The sequence below is a fragment of the Pseudorca crassidens genome, chromosome 2 (assembly GCF_039906515.1).
Source record: "Pseudorca crassidens isolate mPseCra1 chromosome 2, mPseCra1.hap1, whole genome shotgun sequence".
Classification (NCBI taxonomy): Eukaryota; Metazoa; Chordata; class Mammalia; order Artiodactyla; family Delphinidae; genus Pseudorca; species Pseudorca crassidens.
Window position 1 is genome coordinate 119,676,592 of NC_090297.1, and position 22,517 is coordinate 119,699,108.

The 22,517-nt window shown below is 43.2% G+C and overlaps 1 protein-coding gene across 2 annotated transcripts in view; it reads left to right on the forward strand.

Annotated features, from left to right (window-relative positions):
• The window catches only part of PBX1 (PBX homeobox 1), a 318,349-nt gene extending 296,823 nt beyond the window's left edge, over window positions 1-21,526 (forward strand). For both annotated transcript variants that reach the window (XM_067728492.1, XM_067728494.1), the window contains one exon: window positions 20,030-21,526. In XM_067728492.1, the coding sequence (XP_067584593.1) occupies window positions 20,030-20,050 (21 nt within the window). In that variant the 3' untranslated portion in view covers window positions 20,051-21,526. The remainder of the gene's footprint in view (window positions 1-20,029) is intronic.
• The last annotated feature ends 991 nt before the right edge of the window (window positions 21,527-22,517 follow it).

Consider the following 22,517-nt stretch of genomic DNA (forward strand, 5'->3'; position numbering starts at 1 on the left):
AATTCTACTTCAATTCTTTCCAGAGAAATTGCAGTCCAATCTGGAGATAAAACTCAGGACTTCTAGCTTCTAGTGCAAATACCAGACACCAGATCATGGTCCTTAAAAATGTAAATTATTTTCTTTAATCAATATTTTAAATTTTAATAAAAGGCAAACAAATGTTTCTATTCATTATTCTGTAACTAGTTTGGCAATGATGATCAAATTGCATCTCAGGGAAGGAGGTGAATTTCCATAACCTGGGGAAAAACAGATGACTCGGGTCATTTAATCACACTCTGGGATATTCATACTTAAAGATACTCATGCCTCCTGGTGGGCAACCCTGGGGAAGAGTCTGTTGGTCCAAGCTTCTTCTATTACCCAGTCCATTATCCAAGATTCCTTCATGTTACCCAGGCATGGCATCTCGGAGAGCACAGAAAGTGTCACCAGATGCCAGAACAGTCTGTGACAACACAGGGCAGCAACAGGCCAAATGTGTCCCATTGTGCCCTGAAGTCATCCTCAAATGACATTCCCTATTGATAATCTTACTTAGATTATGAGCTACCCACAAAGATATAACACCGATCCTGACCTTATTCTAACCAGACCATGGACACTAATCCTTACCTGGCACCACTCATGACCCTCAGAATAACTTTAACCATAGACGATAGCTTGCAATTGATAGCTCGTGGACTATTTGTTGATTATTTATTATTTTTGCCCTTAAAGTTCCCAAGTTAAGCAAGATACCTATGCTTTGAAGAATTGTTCCAAGACCAAAGTTTTAAGAAATTAATTGAATTTTAAAATAAATAAATTGCATGGCATCTGAGATTCAAAAGGGATCTGAGAAATCCCCTTGCCTACTTCTCCCCTTTCCAAGCTGGACACCACCCTATGCCATCCAGTTTGTGGGATCTGACCTCTGATACAGTGGCTACTGATGGTTTTCAACAAGAGAGAAATTTTTTATTGAGAATCAGGATTTCTGAGAAGCGCTCTAGGGTGACTGGGTTAAAGAGAAGGAGGGCAGCAACGGGGAAAGAGTCTAAGTGGAGATTAGGAAATTTATGAGACAGCATGACTCAGACAAAGAATGTGTACTTGGCACCTGGAAAGCCTAAGATTTAAAAGCTTTGTTCTGCTGCTTAGGAGCTGGGAGAACTTGAGCAAGTTATTCAACCTCTGTGAGCCTCCTGAGCCTTTCTCTTCATCTGTAAAGCAGGGATCTCAGGGCTGCCAAGATTCATGAGACACTCTATTCAAAGGGCACAGTGCATGCGTGACACACAGTGGGCTCTCCATCTGATCTCGGAGGGACATCGGTGAGCGGTCCTGAAGAGAGATCTTAGTTCCCTGCCCAGGAATTGAACCTGGGTAGCCTGGATGAAAACCAGGAATCCTAACCGCCAGACCACCAGGGGCTAGAGGCTAGAGGTAAAGTGGCCCTGGCTCTTTCCCCCATTTGAAAGTAAGAATGTTTCAAGGAGGCAAAAACTGTAAAAACAGGTACAAAGTTTATTATTAAAGACACAGCACAAGGAATGGGAGAGCACACAGAGAAGCAGTTTGTTTATCTAAGACAGAAGCAAGGCAGAAATACACGCCCAGAGAGAAAGGGTATGGGCGTCCTCTCTAAGGAGGAGCGCAGTAAAGAGGTGATTTAAAATCCCTTGTATAGGACAGTTCTTCTGGGTCTCTGTTTACCTTTGGCCAATTATCTCGTTTCTTTTTTCACAACTGATTGGTCCCAAGACCCTCCCCAACACACGTGTGCAACGTTTTGCTAAGATGGATCCCACCGCAGAGGCGTGTGGGTGCATGTCCACACTTATTATGGGGTGGTGCCCCCTCCCTTTATGACCCCCAAGGAGCTTTCCTGTGAATGTGTAGACAGGAGAGTTCTCCTTGACCACAGGAGTGGGCACCTTATCTCTTTACTTCAGCAGAGCTCAGCTCTGCCACTGGCTTTGTCCTTGGAGTGTCTGGGTGAGAACAAAGCTTCAGTTTTACTCCACGTGACAAACACCAGCTGTCCGGCCCAGGGACCCGTCTATCTCCTACTTCACACCCATCCGATTCCCCTTGCACTTTCCCGACGTCCTGCGTTTGGCTTCACACTCAGGACAGGCAGCAAGATTGGGCTACGCAGACTATCTCAGAGACAAGGCAGAGAAAAATGCCCTGTTGGTGTTCAGAGTGCTTCCAGGTGCTGAGGAGAAAGCCGCCATTTGTAATATGAAAATTCACACGCAGGTGCCCGGGGCAAAGGGTGGCCCCAGAGCCAGAGCATCATGTGTGTAAGGTTGATACTCCCACCTGGAATGTGGCCTGAGAGCTGTCCTGTTCCCTGTCTCCACACACCTTGTCCATTAGCTCTGAGGTTCAAGAAACATTTTGCAGAAAAAAATAATTAACAAACCCCAGGATCAGCCAGATTCCCGGGAAGGAAGGGAAGGAGGGGAGGATTTAGGCCAGGTTTCAGTCACTGATCACCAACTGCTTCATATCCCCCATGGATTTCTTGTCAATGATTATTCAATCTCAGGCCTGACCTTTCTATTCTAAATAACACTGCAATATCAGCGCAGCCCAGCCCGCAGCTTTCGCAGGAAATTAACTGTATCTGGCTCTCACAGGAGACCCAAGAAATCCCCTCAGTAACTAAGCCCAGACTGGTTTACAGAAAAAAAGACCCAGCATTATCTCCTTCTCATACACTCCTCCTAATACCCGTCTAAATATCACAGGCCTCCCAGCTGTTTAATTCTAATAAATACTCATCTATTCTCAAAACAGACAAATGTTAGGTCTCAGGTGGGCCCCAAGCATTTCGCGCTGGAGGAAAAGGAGAATCTGGAGAGAGAGAAGGAAGAGAGGGTCTCACAGCCAGCTTTAGATGTCAGCTCGTGTACGACGGCAGCTTAAGAAAATGGCTGATGTTTTCCCACTTGGCCAGAGCTGGAGGTGACTTCTGAGGGAGGCCACTTTTATAACCAGTGTCCACACGGAGCTGTCCTCCCTTTCCCCGGTGAAACTGGGTTTCAGAGCAGCTCCCCAGGGCAGGAAGGACTTTGAGAGCCCCCAGACCGGATAAGATCAGCCTCCCTGCATCCTGACAGCTGGGGGGAGCTGGGAGGGGCAGCACAAACTCCATGGTTAAGGGTTCAAGCTTTATTGGAAAATCTTCCTGTTCTGAATCGGTGTTTGGACCTGAGTTTAGAGGTTTACCCCAAACACAGGAGCCCTATGTGGAGCGTAAGAAAGGCGGGGACAGCAAGACCTCAGGTGACCACTGAAACCTAGTTCATCTGCAAGTAACATGGTCCAAGGGATGGGTGGGACCAAAAGGGGACCATAGGACACTTTGGCTTGGAAAATGCCTGGAAACACCTGGATCTGTGTCACTGGGTATGAAGAAATTCTCTGTCGTGGGTTTCTTTGGCCCTTAAAGGATTCTCAGTGGTTGGGAGTTAATGAGAAGCTCTTATGGAAGGTCTGGGCTCACAGACGGAGGCCCCCGACAGTCTGTGGGGCTGGCACCCTCCTCCCCCAGCTGGTGCTCAACTGGGAGCCAGTATGGAGCATGACTCAGATCCTCTGAGTCCCTCTAAGAGCCAATTACAATCTTGCGACTCAGATGGTGCCGAGATGGTGAGGGGTTTCACTACTGTCTGGACACGGCACGGTGCTTTCTCGTACATGTCCGTGGTTCTCTAAGCGTGGCTGGGACCCTCACTGGCAGATGACAAGGGTTCTCCTGGACGTTCACAAATGAGCCTGTGGCAGTTTGAATGTTGGTTCTTGTCGCCGGTGTGTATTAATCGTGAGCTTTCACTTTAATGAAACCTAAGTATCGCCTCAGGGATGCCCCACCCCAGTCAGCCCAGACATTAAATTCATCTGCTGAGGTTTCTTTAGCTGCTATATGACGGTTGACTGGGTGGTCAGTAGGGCTTGACTCCACTGAAAGACCTGTAGGTTGCAATTCTACATCCATGGTTAAAACCCCATGAGATCCGTCTGCCTCCTTCTGCCCTGCTGTCAGGGAGCCTGGGTAACTACAACAGGCCAGGAAGAGGTGGGATAACTTCCCAGATTTAGCTCCATGTGGCTCCGGCAGGTTTCTAGGAAAGACTCAAGGACCAGAATAGGGCTACCTCTCTGGCCATTGGCTCACATGTCCCTGAATCTTGCAACAACACTCTTGGGCTTTGACTTCAGTCCCGATCAGCACTGCTATCACTCATTTAACAAGGATTTACTGAGTACCTTCTATGTGTCGCGACCTGTGCTAAATATCAGGGGTATATAACCAAATGAAGCAGATCAAAAAAAAAAACAAACCCTGCCCTCTGAGAGGACACAGTATAATAAAGGAGAGAGGCATAGACAAAATAAATAAGTAAAACATTAGTAAATGTTAGTGATAAGTGCTAAAAATAAAAAAGTTAGCAGAGAAAGGAGAGAGTGAATATTTGGCTGGGGCAGGCAGTAGAGCAGGTCATTTTCATTGGGATGGCTAGGGGAGACCTCACTCAGAAGGTGACATTTGAACAAGACCTAAAGGCGTTGAGGCAGCAGGCCACACGGATATCTGGGGCAAGAGCAATCCAGGCAGATACAGCATGTTCAAAGGTCCTGAAGCAGGAGGTTGCCTGGCATTTCAAGGAACAGCACAGAGGCCGGCATGCCTGCCGCAGAGAGACCAAGAGGGACAGCAGTAGGTTTAGTAACTAAGGGACCCCAAAGTCCATTGTCAGGACTATACCTTCTACTTGGACAGACATGAGTCCAGAGTATTTAAGTAGAGAAGCATTTATCTGGAGCTCAAGCGATCTAGATCCTAGTTTCAACTTTGCTACTAAGTAGATCTATAACCAAGTAATTTTAGTTATCCTTGTCCTAAAATTACTTTGCTTCTAGTGACTTTAGTTTCATCACCTTCAAAATGAGGAGTTTGTACTTCTGAATTCTAGCATCTTTTTAGCTCTGACAGTCTGTGATTTTAGCCAGACAAATTCAAAACTAAATCAAAATGTGTTAGCACAGGAAGGGCACGTTTCCACATTCTTGCTTGTCCAGGGTTCCTTTGGACAGATAACTATGAGAAACCAGGAGGGCATTATTCCCCATCTCCTATTTAGTTCAGAGTGTGGAGACAGATCAGAGGTACAGAAAACTCATCTATGTCTCTACGGGGGTCTTAAATCCCACGTCCGCTCCTCTTTCACATGCGCTTGTCAAACAGATCAAGCTGATTATCTAAAACACTCTAGTTTTATAATGATTGTTTCATCCTATTTAATTGAGCCCCCATGACATAAGCTGTCCCGGGGAAAGCTCAATGGAAGACAGAGGAGAAGGATTTAAGACAGGTCCTCCATCCCTGGAGACCTGATGATCAGGCAAGAGTTGTCTAGTCTAAAACTAGACCAAATGTACTCATAGGATCCAGCTAAGTGACAGTACAAAATGGTAAACAGTCGGTGCCTAATGACAGGTATACACAGTGGGTACCGCAGGGGTTTAGAGAGCAGGTGCTCTCAGCAGGCAGAGGGCCTGAGGGGACCTCGGAAGGATGTAGGGTGACAGCCAGGCCTTGGAAGCCAGGTAGATTTGATGGGTGAATGAATATTACTGCTTCCAACTCATTGGCTCAATAAAGCAGGCATTACATGGTGGGTAAGTAAAGGTAAAGCAGGTTGGCAGTTTAATGTTGTGCTCACAGGCCCGGGCAGTGGGTGATTTGGGTTTTCACGAAGTGATCAAAAACATATTCCTACAGATTTCATGACATCTCTTTTTAGGACATCCTACTGAGCCTGCATCATCATAGGTAGATAAGATGGATCTTGGGGGAAAGGTCAGGTCTGGAGATAAGCTACTTCCAGAGTCTTCTGGGGCTCTCAAGAGGTCTGCTGCTTTGCCAAGTCTCCATCACCAATCTGGAGTCCTTGGTGAGTCTGTGAGCCTAGCATCTGCCCAAAGAGTGGTTAAGGAGGCCGATGGAATCCCCAAATCACAGAGTCGGAAGGAACCGCCTCCCAGGAAGAAAGGACCACTCTTTCCTGTTGCTCTTCTGTACATCATTCTCTATCATAGCACAGATAAGGAATTTTGACTGACAGACACTGTGCTTTACACATCACATTATTTCATTCTGCCTTCACCAAATCTATGAAGTGTGTGCTGTCCCCATTTTATAGTTAAGCACACTGTGACTCGGAAAGATTAAGTAACTTGGCCAAAGATATACAGCCAGTATGTAGTAGAGTCAGGATTTGAACCCAGCTCTGTCTGACTCTAAAGGCCAGGTACATTTGTTTGTTTAAAAGAACACACCAAACTCAAAGTTTCCCTTTATAAGGATAGAGATAATATCTTACTCATCTCTGTGTCTCCAGTACCTAGCCTAGTAGCATACAGTAGATGTCCAAAATTGAAGCAGCAGTGCATCAACTCAGTTCATCTTAATCTTTTTGGGGTAGAGTTTCAGGTTCCATAAAGGATCTGAAGAGATCCCAGAGAAAAATGAACTTATGCACGTACTTACAGGATTTTCCAAACAATTTCTGGGGGCAAGTGGGCTGCAGGTTGAGCCCTGCTCCAGAGGGTGTATTAATCACTTAACAACATCCTTCACAGGTAATCCTGCAGCCTCAGCCTGGACGCTTCCAGGTATGGGGAGTTGGCTCCCTCCCCGATTGTGACAGCGTTGATGGTTAGAGGTATCTTCTTTATATTGCATAGCAACCTTCCTTTCTGCAATGCCACCCTCATCCTCATTCTTCTCTGAGCAACTTTAAACAGGGAAGGAGCTAGGAATTTGTATCACAGAGCTCTGATTTATCATCATGTACATAACTGCTTTTCTAATGTTTGTAAATACTTGTCCTGAGCTTCCCTTGTCTTCCCTGGCCTCCACTGTTCTTTGCTCTGATGGAGCTTATGTCTTCGCCCTATCCTGATTCTTTGTCTTTGAAAAAAGCACAGCTTATCGCCACCCCTATTAAAGGGTAGTGCCCAGAGAGGGGCAGTGAGACAGGCATTGTTTCTCCCTTTGTTCCTGACAATGAGCTTTTGCCTTTACACAGCTTAAGACTGCGTTTGCTTTTGGGCAGCCACTTCACCCCACTGACCCATTAATGAGCAAAAGTCACGTAATGCCCCCAAGTCTTTTCCAGGTGTGCTGTTGATAAGCTCTATCTCCCCACTGGGCACGTGTACAGCTTGCCATTCAGACCTAATTGCAGTACCGTTACATTTATCCTTGTTAAATGCCATCCTATTAGATTTGGTCCTTGAGTCCAGCCTGGCGAGACCTTTTTGGATCCTGATTTTGTCATCCAGCATATTAGCTCATTACTCTCAGACAATGTATTCAATGTGCAGCAGAGAGCTACCATTTTGGGAGCATGTCTCTGACAGATACTGTGCTTTACACATCACATTATTTCATTCTGCCTTCACCAACTCTACAAAGTGCGTGCTGTCCCCATTTTAGAGCTAAGCACACTGTGACTTGGAAAGATTAAGTAACTTGTCCAAAGATATACAGCCAGTATGTAGTAGAGCCAGGATTTGAACCCAACTCCGTCTGACTCTAAAGGCCAGGTACATAGCCACCCTCCTATGCTGCTTTCATCCCAGCCGTATTTTGCACAGGACAGGACAGGTCCAGGGCCTTGCAGAAAAATACCTGAGAGCGATTTTGCCTGAGGGTTGATTCATGTATCATGATTCCTTCCCTGTGATTGGCATGTTACCTCCCACGGTACCCGCCTGATCCCAAGGCATAACAAGAAGAATTCTGTACACTGTTTTGAAGAAATGCACTCATAGTAATTCTGTGCTATTCCATGAGTCCCCTACCAAATAGTAAATGATGTGAATGTGGGGTGACTTCTTTTTGGTAGCTTCATGCTGCCCTCTGTTAAGTCCCAGATTCCTTTACTACCTGCTCTGAAATGGTTGTTTAAAGAATTAAGTTTAGAGTCTTGCCCAGGAATATTGCTGAGTCTTCTTCATTGGGAGTTGGGGGGTACACTTTCTTTCACCAGGCTTCTAAGAGCTACAGCAAAATATCTCTCAAATATCCCATATCCCCATCCTAATTAATTACAGATCAATCTTCCATGAATTTACATAAAACTTTGTTGAATATGCTTTAAAATCTTAGCCAGTACTACCTTTTAAACTACAGACTTCCATTTACATATGTGACTCACAGGACCAGTGTCCAGTGACAACCTTACATTTAGGCCTTACAATGACAGCTTCTGTAAAAATTATTACTACAGAAATAAATTCTTATTGGCTTTTAATTTCAAAAACCCTAATTAAGTTTCTTAGCAGTTTCTTTTGTGGCAGACACCTTTGACCTGAGACCACTGAGGAATCCAGGGAAAAGGTGGAGACAAGCCTTTTGTCAAAGATTATTTAGAGAGCAACAGTAAAAAAAAAAAAAAAAAAAGAAATAGGGACATGAAGGGAGCAGGCACACACCTTTTGTTCTGATTCTGGGCTTGAAAACCAAACCTCCGCAGGTGACAAGTCTGAGCATCTGATAAGGGGGGCTGCATCCCCCAGAATTCTGAGGTGTGCACTGTCCAAGGAGCTGTCCACTTTTGGGGTGGTTCACTTAAACTTTTTCTTATCCCTATTGGGTGTAGTTTGATTTAGGGACCATTAGACTCAGGTATTAGATCTTCTGAGAGTGCAGTCCTGTCTTCCCCATCTTTCAGTGAGACCTTCTACGTATTTTCTCTCTGCTGTGAGATCTTCTGTCACAGCAGATCTCTGTCTTGACTGATATTTTATGTATAAATAAAATGCATGTATATATGTAAGTATATGTATTAAATCATCTATATCATGATACTTATTTAACTATATGCATTTTGCATGCTTTATGTTAAAGATATTATTTTACACATACACATACATTCTTACAGTATAATTTTCACACACATCAATCCACACTTAAAATCATCTCTCTATTGCACATTTTCATGGATTTTTTTTTTTTTTGCGGTACGCGGGCCTCTCACTGTTGTGGCCTCTCCTGTTGCAGAGCACAGGCTCCAGACGCACAGGCTCAGCGGCCATGGCTCACGGGCCCAGCCGCTCTGCAGCATGTGGGATCTTCCCGGACCAGGGCACGAACCCGCGTCCCCTGCGTCGGCAGGCGGACTCTCCACCACTGTGCCACCAGGGAAGCCCCTCTATTGCACATTTTAATGCGCAGTAGAAAGGTAGAGTCATTATAGGTTACTGTAGACAGGAAAATGCGGGGTCTTGAATTTGCTCCTCAAAACCCTCCTCCATCACAAAACCCCCTTGCATGTAGACTAAAGGCACAGAATTTATACCAAATTCCATTCTACCTAAGTTCATAAGTATCATAGGATGGAAGAAATAGAAAGGTCTTTGAAAGAATCAAAGTTAGTCATCCCAATAGGGTGGTGAAAAATTTACAGTCCAGAAACACTTGCCTAAAATGACATGGCTTATTGTCAGAGTGTAAACTCTGGGTTCATACTGGCTGGCTAGGTTCTCTGGGAAGCAGACACTCAGGTGAAGTAAGGACTTAAAAATGTTTATTGGAGAGTTACATCTGTGAAGGAAAAGGGGAAGGAAGCATGACTGGGTAGAGAAGCCATCAAACAGTGATGCACACCTGAAAAAAAGGAGCTCTGGAACAAAGCCTGCCTTTTAGATGAGTCCCGCGTTGGGCAGAAAAGGCCAACCTTTGGACCATGGCCATGCTCAGTCACTGTCCGAGGTGGACCCTGAAGGCTCTAACAACCAGAGACTGCAAGCTAACACACACCTCGGGGCTGGGCAATGAGCCCTTCCTTGAAGGGAGATGCGAGTGGTGGATTTCCATGCCTGCCATACACCTGGGGTTCACACCTGTAGGCTCCGTATCAGTTCTAGCGAGACATAGCTTCAGTGACTTATTATTATAGTAATGCTTATTTTTATTTATTGTAAAGTAAGAGTATTATCTCAGTAGATACATTACAAATGCCAAGAGGAAAAAAACATGTATATATATATGTATATATATAGTATATACATATATATATATATATATATACTAATTGGTTTTTCATTAAAATATTTTACAGCCGGCACTTGGGCAAGCTATTGGAAATGGGCTAAGGGGTCTCCAGAGTGAAGGTCAGTGAACTCAGTACAACCCCTTGGATTTTCCATTAGTGAAGAGTTAGATGAAATAATAAATAAATTATTATTAAGCGCTTTGCAAATCCAATGTTATGTAACTGCTAAATAATCATAATAATAGAGTAGTATGCTGATCTTGATAAACAGGTCGGCTACCATGTCATTGAAAGTGGATGGCGCAGCAACGTCAGTTAAGATGAATTAGGTCCTCATTCTCAGAGCTCGGCACCTGCGCGGTCTCTTCTGCTGGGATGCTCAAGCCTCCATATGCGCCCCTCAACTTGCCCCGCCCCTGATCTCTGTGGGACAATTAGCCGAGGAGAGGGATGCTGGGTGGCTTTAAGGGGGTCGTAAAAAGGCTCCTGTGTAGGGATATTGAAAGCAGACTGAAGTAAGTGTGTAAGGATTTGCACTTCTGAGAAGTCAGGTCTAATCTATAAGGCGAAAGGGGGCAGAGAACGAACATTTATTGAGTTCCTCCTGTGACCCAGGCCCTGTGTTCAGGGTTCTGGGTTTATTATCTCATTTATCCTCCAGGCCAGCACATTACGGTAACAGAGGAGTGGAATAAAGCAGAAGGCATGACTATTTTCTGTAGAAAAGCACAAAGCCTGAGCCCAGCGGTGTAGCTGGTGTTTTGCTTTTTGCATTCTGGGCAGGAGTGGGACCTGGAGGACAATGGTGAGGGGCCTCCAGGGCATGAGGGAAAGCTTGATCCAATGATTGATCACAGTCCCCAAGTGCTCAGACCTTTCAGGACACACATTTGTATGGTGACAGTCACTTCACCCTTTGGGGTACACCCAGAATAACTGCTCCTCCGAGCCTCCACTGTGGACCTGATGCCACCTGGACAGCAAAGTTCAACGGAGCCTCACTCAGACCTTCCGCACACCTCCACAACAGTCGGCAGATACTGATCCAGGGTTACCAGGAGCCAAACACTCCACTGAGGGGCGTACGCACATCACCTCATTTAATTCTCCCGGCAACACTGTGGTGCAGGATTTAATGCCTCTGAGTTTTCACCTGAAGTGAGAACACCTAAGACTTTGCCAAGTAACTTGCAAAAGTCACACAACTAGTTCAAGAGGAAAGAGATGAGAACCAGGTCCGTCAGCAAAGCCTGGGCTTTTAACTATGTGGAATCTTGTCACACCACATGTGAACTCAGCGGCCCTGATGCTTGGGGATTTGTTTCTTTTTTGCCCAACACTGGGCTGTGTTATTAATAATGATTAATTATTCTTTGTTTAACTGTCTGATTTTGAGGGTATAAAAGTAGATTGTTTTTTCTTTAACAGTTTCTTTTATTCAGCATAATTGACATATAATAAACTGTACATATTTGAAATACACAATTTGGTTAATTTTGACGTACATATGCACCAGTGATGCCATCACCACAATCAAGGTAGTAAACATATCCATCACCTTCAAAAGTTTTCTTTTCGATTCATCCATCCCAGCCCATTCACCTAATACCTTCCCCAAGCAACCATTGATCTGTTCTCTGTCAGTGTAATTAGCTTGCATTTTCCAGAGTTTTATATAAATGGAATCATGTAGTATATAGTATTTGTTGGTCTGGCTTCTCTCACTCAGCATAGTTATTTTGTGATTCATCCAAGTGGTTTCTTTTTTTTTTTTTTTGCGGTACGCGGGCCTCTCACTGTTGTGGCCTCTCCCGTTGCGGAGCACAGGCTCCGGACGCGCAGGCTCAGTGGCCATGGCTCACGGGCCCAGCCGCTCCGCGGCATGTGGGATCTTCCCGGACCGGGGCACGAACCGCGTCCGCTGCATCGGTAGGCGGACTCTCAACCACTATGCCTCCAGGGAAGCCCCAAGTGTTTTCTTTGTTTTATTTACAGAGACATAAGGACTTGGAATAATTAGTTTGTATTTAATTTTAGCTTTGGACTCAGTCAAGAGTACAAATTCTAGTTCTGTCACTTACTATCTGTGTGCTAAGTGGTCATTTTCTTAACCTCTACAAGGCTTAATTTTCTCATCTGTGAAATGGGTGTAATAAAAGCTACGTTACAGAGTTGGTGTGTGAGTTAGATGAGGTAATATAGGTAAAAGGAATAGCGCAGAATCTGTCCATGGTAAGCGCTTAGTTTTGCAATTAAAATAAAATTTTTTTTCATCAAAATCCCCTTTGATGTCCTTCGGTCCTCACTATCAAGTAATATAATAATAGCTGGCATATATTGTGTCAAGTAGAATACTAAATGTGACATACAAATTAGCTCTTTTCATTTTCACAAGAAGCCTGACAAGTATGTGGGGACATTATTACCCCAGTTAGAGTTGAGGAAACCGAGATAGAGAAGTATGGCAATTACCCATTCTCACAGATAGTAGGTGGTGGATCAGAATTTGAACTGAGGCTGTCGGGGTCAAGACCCTTTTTTTTGATTGGGATGCCTTTCCATATGCAGTGATGTCATCCACTAACACTAGGGTTCAAGTTTTAGGAAAAAAACAGATATGAAAACCATATTAGTAACTAAGCAAAAGAGAAATAGCTAATAACATTTTAAAAATTATCATTGATGGGTTTCCCTGGTGGCGCAGTGGTTGAGAGTCCGCCTGCTGATGCAGGGGACAGGGGTTCGTGCCCCGGTCCGGGAAGATCCCACATGCCGCGGAGTGGCTGGGCCCGTGAGCCATGGCTGCTGAGCCTGCGCGTCCGGAGCCTGTGCTCTGCAACGGGAGAGGCCACAACAGTAAGAAGCCCGCGTACCGCAAAAAAAAAAAAAAAAAAAAATTATCATTGATACACCAATTATTAAGGGATATCCAGTACTTCAAATGTACTATAGGCAAATGTACTTGTAATTTGACATTATGAAGAGGAATCCACACCTGATTCTAGGTCTAACTGTGAGTAAATCAAAGACAAGGAATCTGTAAAGAAGTAATTAAGGCAGATAGAATAGATTCCGCCTTTCCTGGAAAACACTGGAGAGGGAGCTGAGTGTTCTCTGTCTGAGTCGTAAGTTTTAGAGCAAGCCCAGAAAGTAGGCCAATCAGTGAGGTTGCACAGTCCCAGCTGAGCAGGCTGTATGCACCCCAAGTTTGGGGACTGACTGTCAATTTAGAGTCCATTGGAATAGCTGTTACAGTAGAATAGAGAAACTCAGCTATATCTTCGGTTGTCTTAAGTACAGTAATTGGTTTTCATTAAAGATTCGGAATTTGATAGAACAGAGCAAGGGTGCTTTTAATTCAGTTCAGATGGACAAACATTTCTTATTTGCCTGATATGCACAGAATCTCTGCCTTGGAGAAATTCCTGTTTTTAGTGGGATAGAAGATGAAAGATACAAATAAGATAATTTCAGTGGTGAAAAATAGACCTGAATTGAAGGGATATTTAGAAGTCAAAATTGATAAACTCATTGTACACCTAGAAGTAGGCATAAAGGAAAGGTTGGGGTTATGGTCTGGAAACTGTGAGCCACTCAAAAACACAGAGAATTAAGACAAACAGACTTTGCAAACTAGGTAATGAGGGTAATTTTGGGAACCTTGGCTCTGAGGTGTAAGAGGAGATCCAGGTGGAAACTTCTAACAGGCAGTTGTGTTCCTGCATACTAAGCTCAGGGGTGAGGTCAAGGTTGAAGATAAAGGCTTGGGAGCTGTCAACATATGGGATGGATGCCGTGGAAGCCATGGGAATGAATGTGATCTCCCAGCGGAGTGCGTGGAGTAAGACGAAGTTGTTAACACGGTCGTCCAGATGGTTAAAAATAGGATGGACCGAAAACCAATATCAGAAAGCATATTAAAGTTATAGGAATGGAGATTATCATTTAGATCTTTCCTAGTCCCAACTTTTTCAAATCCGCTCATTTCAAGCATACGTCGTTTATTCCCTGTGAATAGATGCGAATTATAATTCAATGTATCCCATTGAAAGGCAGTACTTAAAAGGAAAAAGAACCCCAAAGCAAACACAAAAGCCTGCTCTGGGTGTGGTCCTTCACCTACTAGTGGGGGCGGTCGCTCTGGAGGACCCTGGGGTAGGGATGGTAGGCAGAGGTGCAGGTGGGATAGAGCAGCTCTTCTGTGAACATAAATCTGACATCAACAGTGGTGTCTTTCTGAACCAGTTTTCCTTTATCAGGGGTGGAGAAGATTAAGATACTGAACTGAAAAGAAGGCTTACAGTTTATGATATTTAGCTAGTTGTGTACTGACCTCATCAAACTTTAAACTATGCCTACCCATCTCCTCATACCCCTATTTCTCTATCATTCAGTCAACAAACACACGTTGAACACCTTCTCTGTGTAGGCACATGTCAAGTGCTAGGGCCACGGAGAGGAGTAGTATTTGGTTCTTGTTCTTGAGAAACAGAAAATACACTCCTAATAGTGTGCTAATTACCAAAACACTTCCCATTGGCATAGTCCTTTATATGTGTCAAAGAAATCTCATCTCATTATAGTGTTGGAGTTCTACAACACGTCAGTGAAGGAAGTAAGGGAATGATAATTATTATTCATATTATATACATATAATATTATAATATATATTATGCATATATCCTGCATATTATTATTATGCATGGGTAGCTGAGACACAAAGGTGGATTGACTTGGGGAAGGTCAATCAGTGGCTGAGATCCAGATCTTTTTGGCCAAGTGTTCTTTCTGCTAAGGAGAATGTTTTCTTCCCCAGCATGCTCATCCTGGGCACCTTGCCTTTGCAATTTCCTGGTTGTCTTTTTTATCTCTTTCTGCTGACAAATTGGACAGGCCCTTGGGGAATAGCGACTCAAGAATAACTTGCCATTGGTCAAGCACTAAATCCCACAGGTGTAGGACAGACTTTGGAGGAGCCACTATCCCTCTCTCTGCCCCCTCAAAGCCCCCACTGTTTGTCTGGAGGGAAGTATGCTTGTCAGTTCTGTACGTACCAGGGAGCAGCTAGCAGAACCAAATTAGCTCAAACTGGCTGCCGTTCAGGTCAGCTAATTAAATTAGCTATTGTTGCATTACTGATAAGGACAGTTTGGAAAAGGAAAAAAGCCACTCATCCCAGCAGCCATAGGCTAATGCCAAGAAAATGTGTTAATGGGAACACTCTGAAAGGAAACCCCTCTGACTAGCAGCCGTACCTAGGGGTCTTTGGTGGACGGTTCTCCTAGCCATCTGCTCTAATCTCAATGCTCCCAGCCCTCTCTGGCTCTGATCCTTATGGGCACTACCACTCTCCAGCTTTCTGGTACCCAGCTGCGGCCAGGGCAACGCTTTCCTTTTCCCACCATGAGTTCATCTTCCTGGGAGTCTGGAAAGAAATGGGAATTTTTCTGGGAGAAAATAGCTCACTGATATGTCCTAAAATATAATCTCGCCATAGCATAAATGCCAGTTGATATTTGCAAGAGCCAGAAAGAAAGTTGGGGGTGGTGGGGGAAGAGACAGAGACAGAGAGAGAGGGAGGGAGGAGGGAGGGAGGGAAGGAAGGAAAGAAGGCAGGAAGGAAGGAAGGAAGGAGAAAGAAAGAGGGGAAGGAGGGAAGGAAAGAAGAAGGAAAGAAAGGAAGGAAGGAAGGAAGGAAGGAAGGAAGGGAGAATGGGAAGGAAGAGGAAGAAAAGAACTAGAAATGTCCTAAAAGTCTTTATTTTTTCCATCCCAGCATCTGCCCCTCTGCTTGGTAACAGCCTCTCCACCATTATAGGCAGCCTTGTTGAGGCTCTAATTAAGTTGGCTGCTGTCTTTGGTTGAGATTTGCACACATGGACATACCCTACTGGCCTCTGTCCTGGGGCTCTGGGTCTTGAGTAAAGAGCTACAGGAGAGAGTGTTAGGTGCTCACTCGCTTCAGCAGCAGCGCTTCAATGAAACCTCTTCCCCTACACGGTACCCCTCCCACCGTCAGCCTCCACCCTCCTCAACTCACCCACCAAACTGTCCTGGTTGCATCTTTTTCCAAGACTAATTACCCAGCCTTCCCTAAGTTCTGTGAACCAACTGATATCTTTCTGGTTCATTCCTTTTCTGCTTAAATTAACCAGTCTGTTTCATGTAATCCAAGTGACTTAGAGATTGTTTAGTCCAACCCCTTTCTTTGACGGAGGAGGCTGAGGACCAGAGATATTAAGTGATATTCTCAGAATCACACAGATAATAATTAGCACATGGGGCCAAGAGTCCAGGCCTCTAACTCCATGAGATGCTGCTGCCTGGATACAGAGCTCACTGTGCATCTCCTGAGAAAGTGGGGCAACTCCCGGAAACTGCCTGAGAGTCTGCAGGGAGAACCTGGGAAATTCTCAACGGCTACCCTCATTTTCATGACTCCCTTTTCTTTCTTGTTTTGGTGTATGTGTATTTTTTTAATTGAGGTGAAATTTGTATACCATACAATTAGCCATTAAAAAGTGTACAATGCGGAAGTATTCAGAGTATTCAACAATGTTGTACAACAAGCATCTCTCTCGAGGTTCAAAACGTTTTCATCATCCTATAAAAACACCCCACACCCGTTAAGTAATCATTCCGCGTTCCTCCCGCCCCCATCACCTGGTAACCTCTAGGCTGCTTTCTGTCTCTGTGGATTTGCCTATTACGGATATATCATATAAAAGGAATTATATAATAGGTGAGATTTTGTGTCTGGCTTCTTTCACTCAGCATAATGTTTTCAAAGTTCATCTATGTCATAGCAAGTATCAGTACTTTGTCCCTTTTCGTAGCTGAATAATATTCTATTGTGTGGCTATACCACAGTTCATTCATCCATTCATTTGTTGATGAGAATTTGAGTTGTTTCCACCTTTTGGTTATTATGACAGTGTCCCTATGAACATTCATGTATGAGTAAGTTTCTGTCTGGACGTGTGTTCATTTCTCTTGGATATATACTGAGAATGGAATTGTTGGGTCGTCTGATAATTCTATATTTAACTTTTGGAGAAACTGTAAAATTGTTTTCCATAGCATATTTCTCCCAGCAATTGTTTTCTGACTGTACCTTCCCTAGACCTTGTCCTATCTGCCTCTGTGGCCCATTCAGTGGCTTGCATCTTGTAGGTATCACAATGGGGGAAATATTTATTACTGTAACAGGAACTACTAAAGAGAGAATGATCTTTTTGGAGAAAAAGAAGAGTGACTTTTGAGGTGTCAGCATTATGAGGTGAGTGTGAAGACGTAAGAATGGAGATGCTGCTCTTTATCATACAGTGAGATGACTTTGGAGTGCTCAGGATAGCAGAATGAAAGAAGGAGGAAACGTAGAAAGAAGAAGGGAGGAAAAAGGGAGCCTAAAAAAATGTCAGGGAGCTGAGTACTGGTTAACTGGGTATTGGGTAATGTGATTCTGCCCAACCTTGGCTGCCCCGAATTCTTCTGTAAAATATAGCATACACTTGGGCTTCCCTGGTGGCGCAGTGGTTGAGAGTACGCCTGCCGATGCCGCGGACATGGGTTCGGGCCCCGGTCCGGGAAGATCCCACATGCCACGGAGCGGCTGGGCCCGTGAGCCATGGCTGCTGAGCCTGCGCGTCCGGAGCCTGTGCTCCACAACGGGAGGGGCCACAACAGTGAGAGGCCCGCGTACCAAAAAAAAAAAAAAAAAAATATATATATATATATATATATATATATATATATATATATGGCATACACTCAAGTGTATATAGGTAGAGAGGCACAGACAAAGGTAGAAACCCCTCCTCTACGCCATACCTCACTTACTCCCATCTGAGTTAGCAGAAATTTGGGGGAGGCATCACCCATATTCAAGCTATGGAATTCCACTAGATGAAAAGAGGCAGGGATGACTCCCTTTTCTTTTGATTTGATAAATTTTGTTTTGGATTTTTAAGTCATGGGATAATATCCTCCTGTAAGAAAACAAGTGAAATCGGTTATTGAAATTTTCCATATGTAAGTTCTTACATGTGCAATGTCTGTTTCTCATTATAAAATGTGAAAACGTCACAGTTCAAGTTTATTCTTAAGCCCTCGGTACCTACAGCTAGAGTGCTTTCTGCTGAACTCATGAATATTATAATTGAGGAAACCAGTAACATCAAGGAGAAGAACTGCTGTACTTACTTTATAGGGCAGCCTATAATTATAGTTGGAAAAATGTGATATAGGCTATGCTCCAAAGTGATATGATATGTACTTACTTTAAATTTAGAAGTATATTCTCTAAGCCTCAGTTTCTTCATCTGCAGACAGGAAAGTTTAACTCTTCTCTCCCTTAAGCACCAGCATTCTAAGCTACTTGGGGAATTATAAAAGCTAGTGAAATAAATGAGAAATTATAAAAGTTAGCAAATTGGGCATAATATACTGAAATAATTGAAAGAAAACTCTTCCAAGCCTTTAAGATACAAACACAGTGAAAAGCCTTGCTACCAAAGCTGTTCAAAGAGACTTTAGTCCGAAAAGTCAAGTTCTACATTACTGTTCATTTTGAGGAGTACTAGAGGAAACTGAGGCCATCAGTGTTCAACTGCGGGGTGCTAATTCCATGAGAACCAATTCCACCTACAATATGTCATTGAGAAGATGTTAGTGGTACTCCTGACCCAGAAGAAGTCTGTCTTCCAAGGGCGTCAATTCAATCAACTGTCCTGTGGGGAATTTGATAGAAAGAAGTACCCTAGCCCTGGACAAATGGGTACTTTCACGGCATCCAGTAAAGTGAATATAATTATTGCTTTATATCTTCCTTTTATATTATAATAAAATCATTACAAAATATGTAAACTTGGGACATTTCTTCATAATTCTATCTCCCTAACACAACAGTACTTATTTTCCTTGTTCTCTTTTGTTATTTGTTCCTCTGTATGTGTATGATGAATGTTTTGGCAATTTATTGATAAATTGATTTATTTTTAAAAGTTTGTCAAGCTGAACTTGGCCAATACATGAGTCTAGAATTTAGAATTACTGGTTCTTTTCCCAGCTTTGCTATACCTTCTCTTTTTCTCCTCTTCATCCTGTAGCAACAAAATGGGAACATTGACACCCTTTCCCCCTCTCCGTAGTGATTGGGGATGAAGCATCATGTCTGTGAGGTCTTCTCAGTTATTCAGAGACAAGTACAAACTAATATTAGATACATTATTAACTTCTGAAAACTATTTTTTTTCTCTAAAAAAATCTGTTTGTATTAAGGCTGGGTTCTCTGTACGATTTACAAAAAGAGAAGATAGTTCTACAATGCTCCCTCTTCACATTCATTGACGCTTCATAATAGGATCAGAAGAGACTATCCTTTATCAATCCTTTTGAAATGGAGGCAGAAAAATGAGGTGCAGAGGAAAACCACTGGACTCAAATTAAAAGCACATCGATGTAATTCCTGGGTTTGCAATTTATCAGCTGTATAATCTCAAGCAAGTTATTTAATATTCCGGGATCAGTTGCTTCATCTATAAAACATGGGTAATAATAAGTATTTCACAGGGCTGTTATGAGGACTAAGCAAGCTAATGTAGGGGAAAGGACAACACAAATGATTCGCTTTTTCTTTCTTAAAAAAGAAATTATAAACAGTTACCCCACTGAATTATTCCTAATATTTATCACAGAGACCTTTTTCTCCACATTATACGAATGAAAAAGTAACTTCAATTTTGGATGGCTGATGAGCCATTTCCTGAATCATCTAGGTCCAGGCCTTTTCCTTCTCCTCCTATTTTCAGCTGGTTAGCTGCTTATTGAGATCTTGCCAGAGGGTGGGCAAAAGAAATAAAAACTGAAATCGGTCAATTTGACTCTTTGATAGCAGTCCTGATGAAAGATGTGTGGGTAGAGGGTGTTAAAGTTGTGAGTTAAACTGGAATTCTGCTTCTTACCAGGAAATTGCAAGAACCTACTAAGGGCTGGGATGTCCTGGTGCTGACAACTACTTCTCTTCTCTTGACTGAAGAAATGTCTTCCTCGACCTGAATAGTGGTCTGTCTTCCAGAATGACACATACTGACTTTTGAAGGAGTAAGAGGATACCTCCTGGTCAGTCACATCGGCCCAAACAACTATGGTGAGCAGTGGACTGGCACATGTTGCAACCAGATGACTGTTGCATCAACAGAATCCCAAAGCAATAATCACTCTTCTTTCTCTTCCCCACTAATCCAGCAATCAAATAATCACTTGTAAGCATTCACTATGTACCACCATATAATATAAAATGTGGTGAGTACCTACATATATGACCTCTCAACCCTCAATAAAATTATAATACATTAAGAAAGCAAGAGTTGTGCATGTGAAAATACAACTAATTACATAGGGAAGAAGACAGTGAACACAGTTAGAGCATCTCCTGTATTCCATTCACTGTGCAAGGTGCTGTATACATATTATTTTATCTAATCCCTACCACATCCCTGAGACACATTTCTATCCTTGTTCCACGGATGATGATACTGGGAGTCAGAGATGCTTAATAACTTGCCCAAGATCACATAGTGAGAAAAGTGTGGAGCCTGTTTTCAAGTTTAGAGGAATCTAACTTTATGGACTATGCCTCGTTACCCACTGCCAATGAGAGGAATCAGAGCTAGACATCGTTTATGCTGTTGGGTCAAGACAAGGCTCTTTAAAATACCTCCCAGTAAAATACATTGATAAAGTTTTGCCAAGTTCATTCATTGGTTTGGGAGAGATTTCTAGCCAGAGAATAAATGTTTGGATTCTGGAGGCAGGGATGGTGCATTTGAAATGACAGCCCTCTGGTCTCAGTTCTGCCATTATCTACAAGTGTTCATCTGAGCAAGTTGCTTCCCTCTTTTAGGCCTTTGGGTCACCGTCTGTAATATAGAGCATTTCTGGTTTGTCTAAGGTCGCTTACACTCTGTCACCGGGCAGGTATATAATGTACCAGCTCTCATGTCAAGTAGCCTTGAGTTTGAATTCTGGCTCCATCCTCAAGCAGTGGCTGTTGGGCAAGTCATTTAACCATCTGTAAAATGGAGATAATAATACCTACCTCAGGGTCTTTGCCCATATTGTTTGTTCTCCTTGGAACGGTCTTCCCCAGTTATCACAAATGTCGTTCTATTACCTCCTCCAGGTCTTCACTCAGTTACTTTTTTAGTGAGACTTTTCTTGAACATGATCTCTGAATTGCAAACCATGTGTCATTTCCTGTCTTCTTTCCTCATTTTATTATACTCCTTAACACTCAACACCTAACATACTATATATAGCACTTAATTATCTTATTTATTGCCTGTTTCCCACCTCTAGAACGTAAGCTCTATAAGGGCAGGGTTTTTTTTATATTCTCTACTGCTGTATCTCCAGTTTTTAGAATGATTTAGGTGCTTAATAAATATTTGTGGCATAAATGACTGGTTGTTGTGAGAATAATGTGAGTTAAGTGCTTTGCACAGGGCCTGTCACATAGTAAACACTCCATACGTGTTGTCTGTTTATTATTATCATTTTATTATTATGTTGCCACACCTCAGTGGGGCGCATTGTTCTCTTTCCCCTCCAGATAACCTAGGGTGAGCATTCTGATTTTCCTGGTAAATGTGAAGGTCTGACTCTGTTGAAATTAGTCTCAAAGCAAGAAGAATTAATCATTGTGAGGAAATAAGGGAGAAGATTTGCATGGTAGCTACCTGAAAATACCTAAAGCTGTGGTCACATGGATAGAAATTCCATGAAGCATATTTCTGTTGCATAAGAAAGGATTTCCAGAAAACTGGATGTCTAATGATGGAATAAGCTGTCTCAGGAGATGGTGAACTGCTCATGCCTAGAGGTCTCCTAGAAGCTGGATAACCATATCTCATTGACCCTGGAATAATTATCATAATGAGGGACAAGCTTGGAATACAGCCAGTGAGTCACACTCTTAGAGAGCCATGGAGATGCATAGTAAAGCATGACATCTCTAGGGGCAAGAAAAATGGACAGCCAATAAAAACACTGCTTAATCTATATAGTCAAAGAAACCAAGGATACATGGTCAGAAGAGGACAGGCACCCTAATTAAAAGTCACGGTCTGTTACCCAGCTTCCAGATGTGAGTCAGTTTTCAGATCCAGAACCCATTAACAGAAAGCCTGGGTGCCCAGGTAGAAAGACCCTATAAATATTATAGTATGTGTATATGGTAATGATTTTCCCATTCCTTCACCAAAAGGTCCCTGGCCATTTACTCAGGTAAGCATATACTGGGGGAAGAGGACTGCCCAAGCATTTTGAAGACTGCTTGACACAGGTGCCAAGTTGACAGTGATATCTGGGACCCAGATAATTGTCATGGTCTGTTGTTAGGGGAGGGGTCCTAGGTCTGGCTCACAGTACATTCACTAGGTCCATGGACTCACA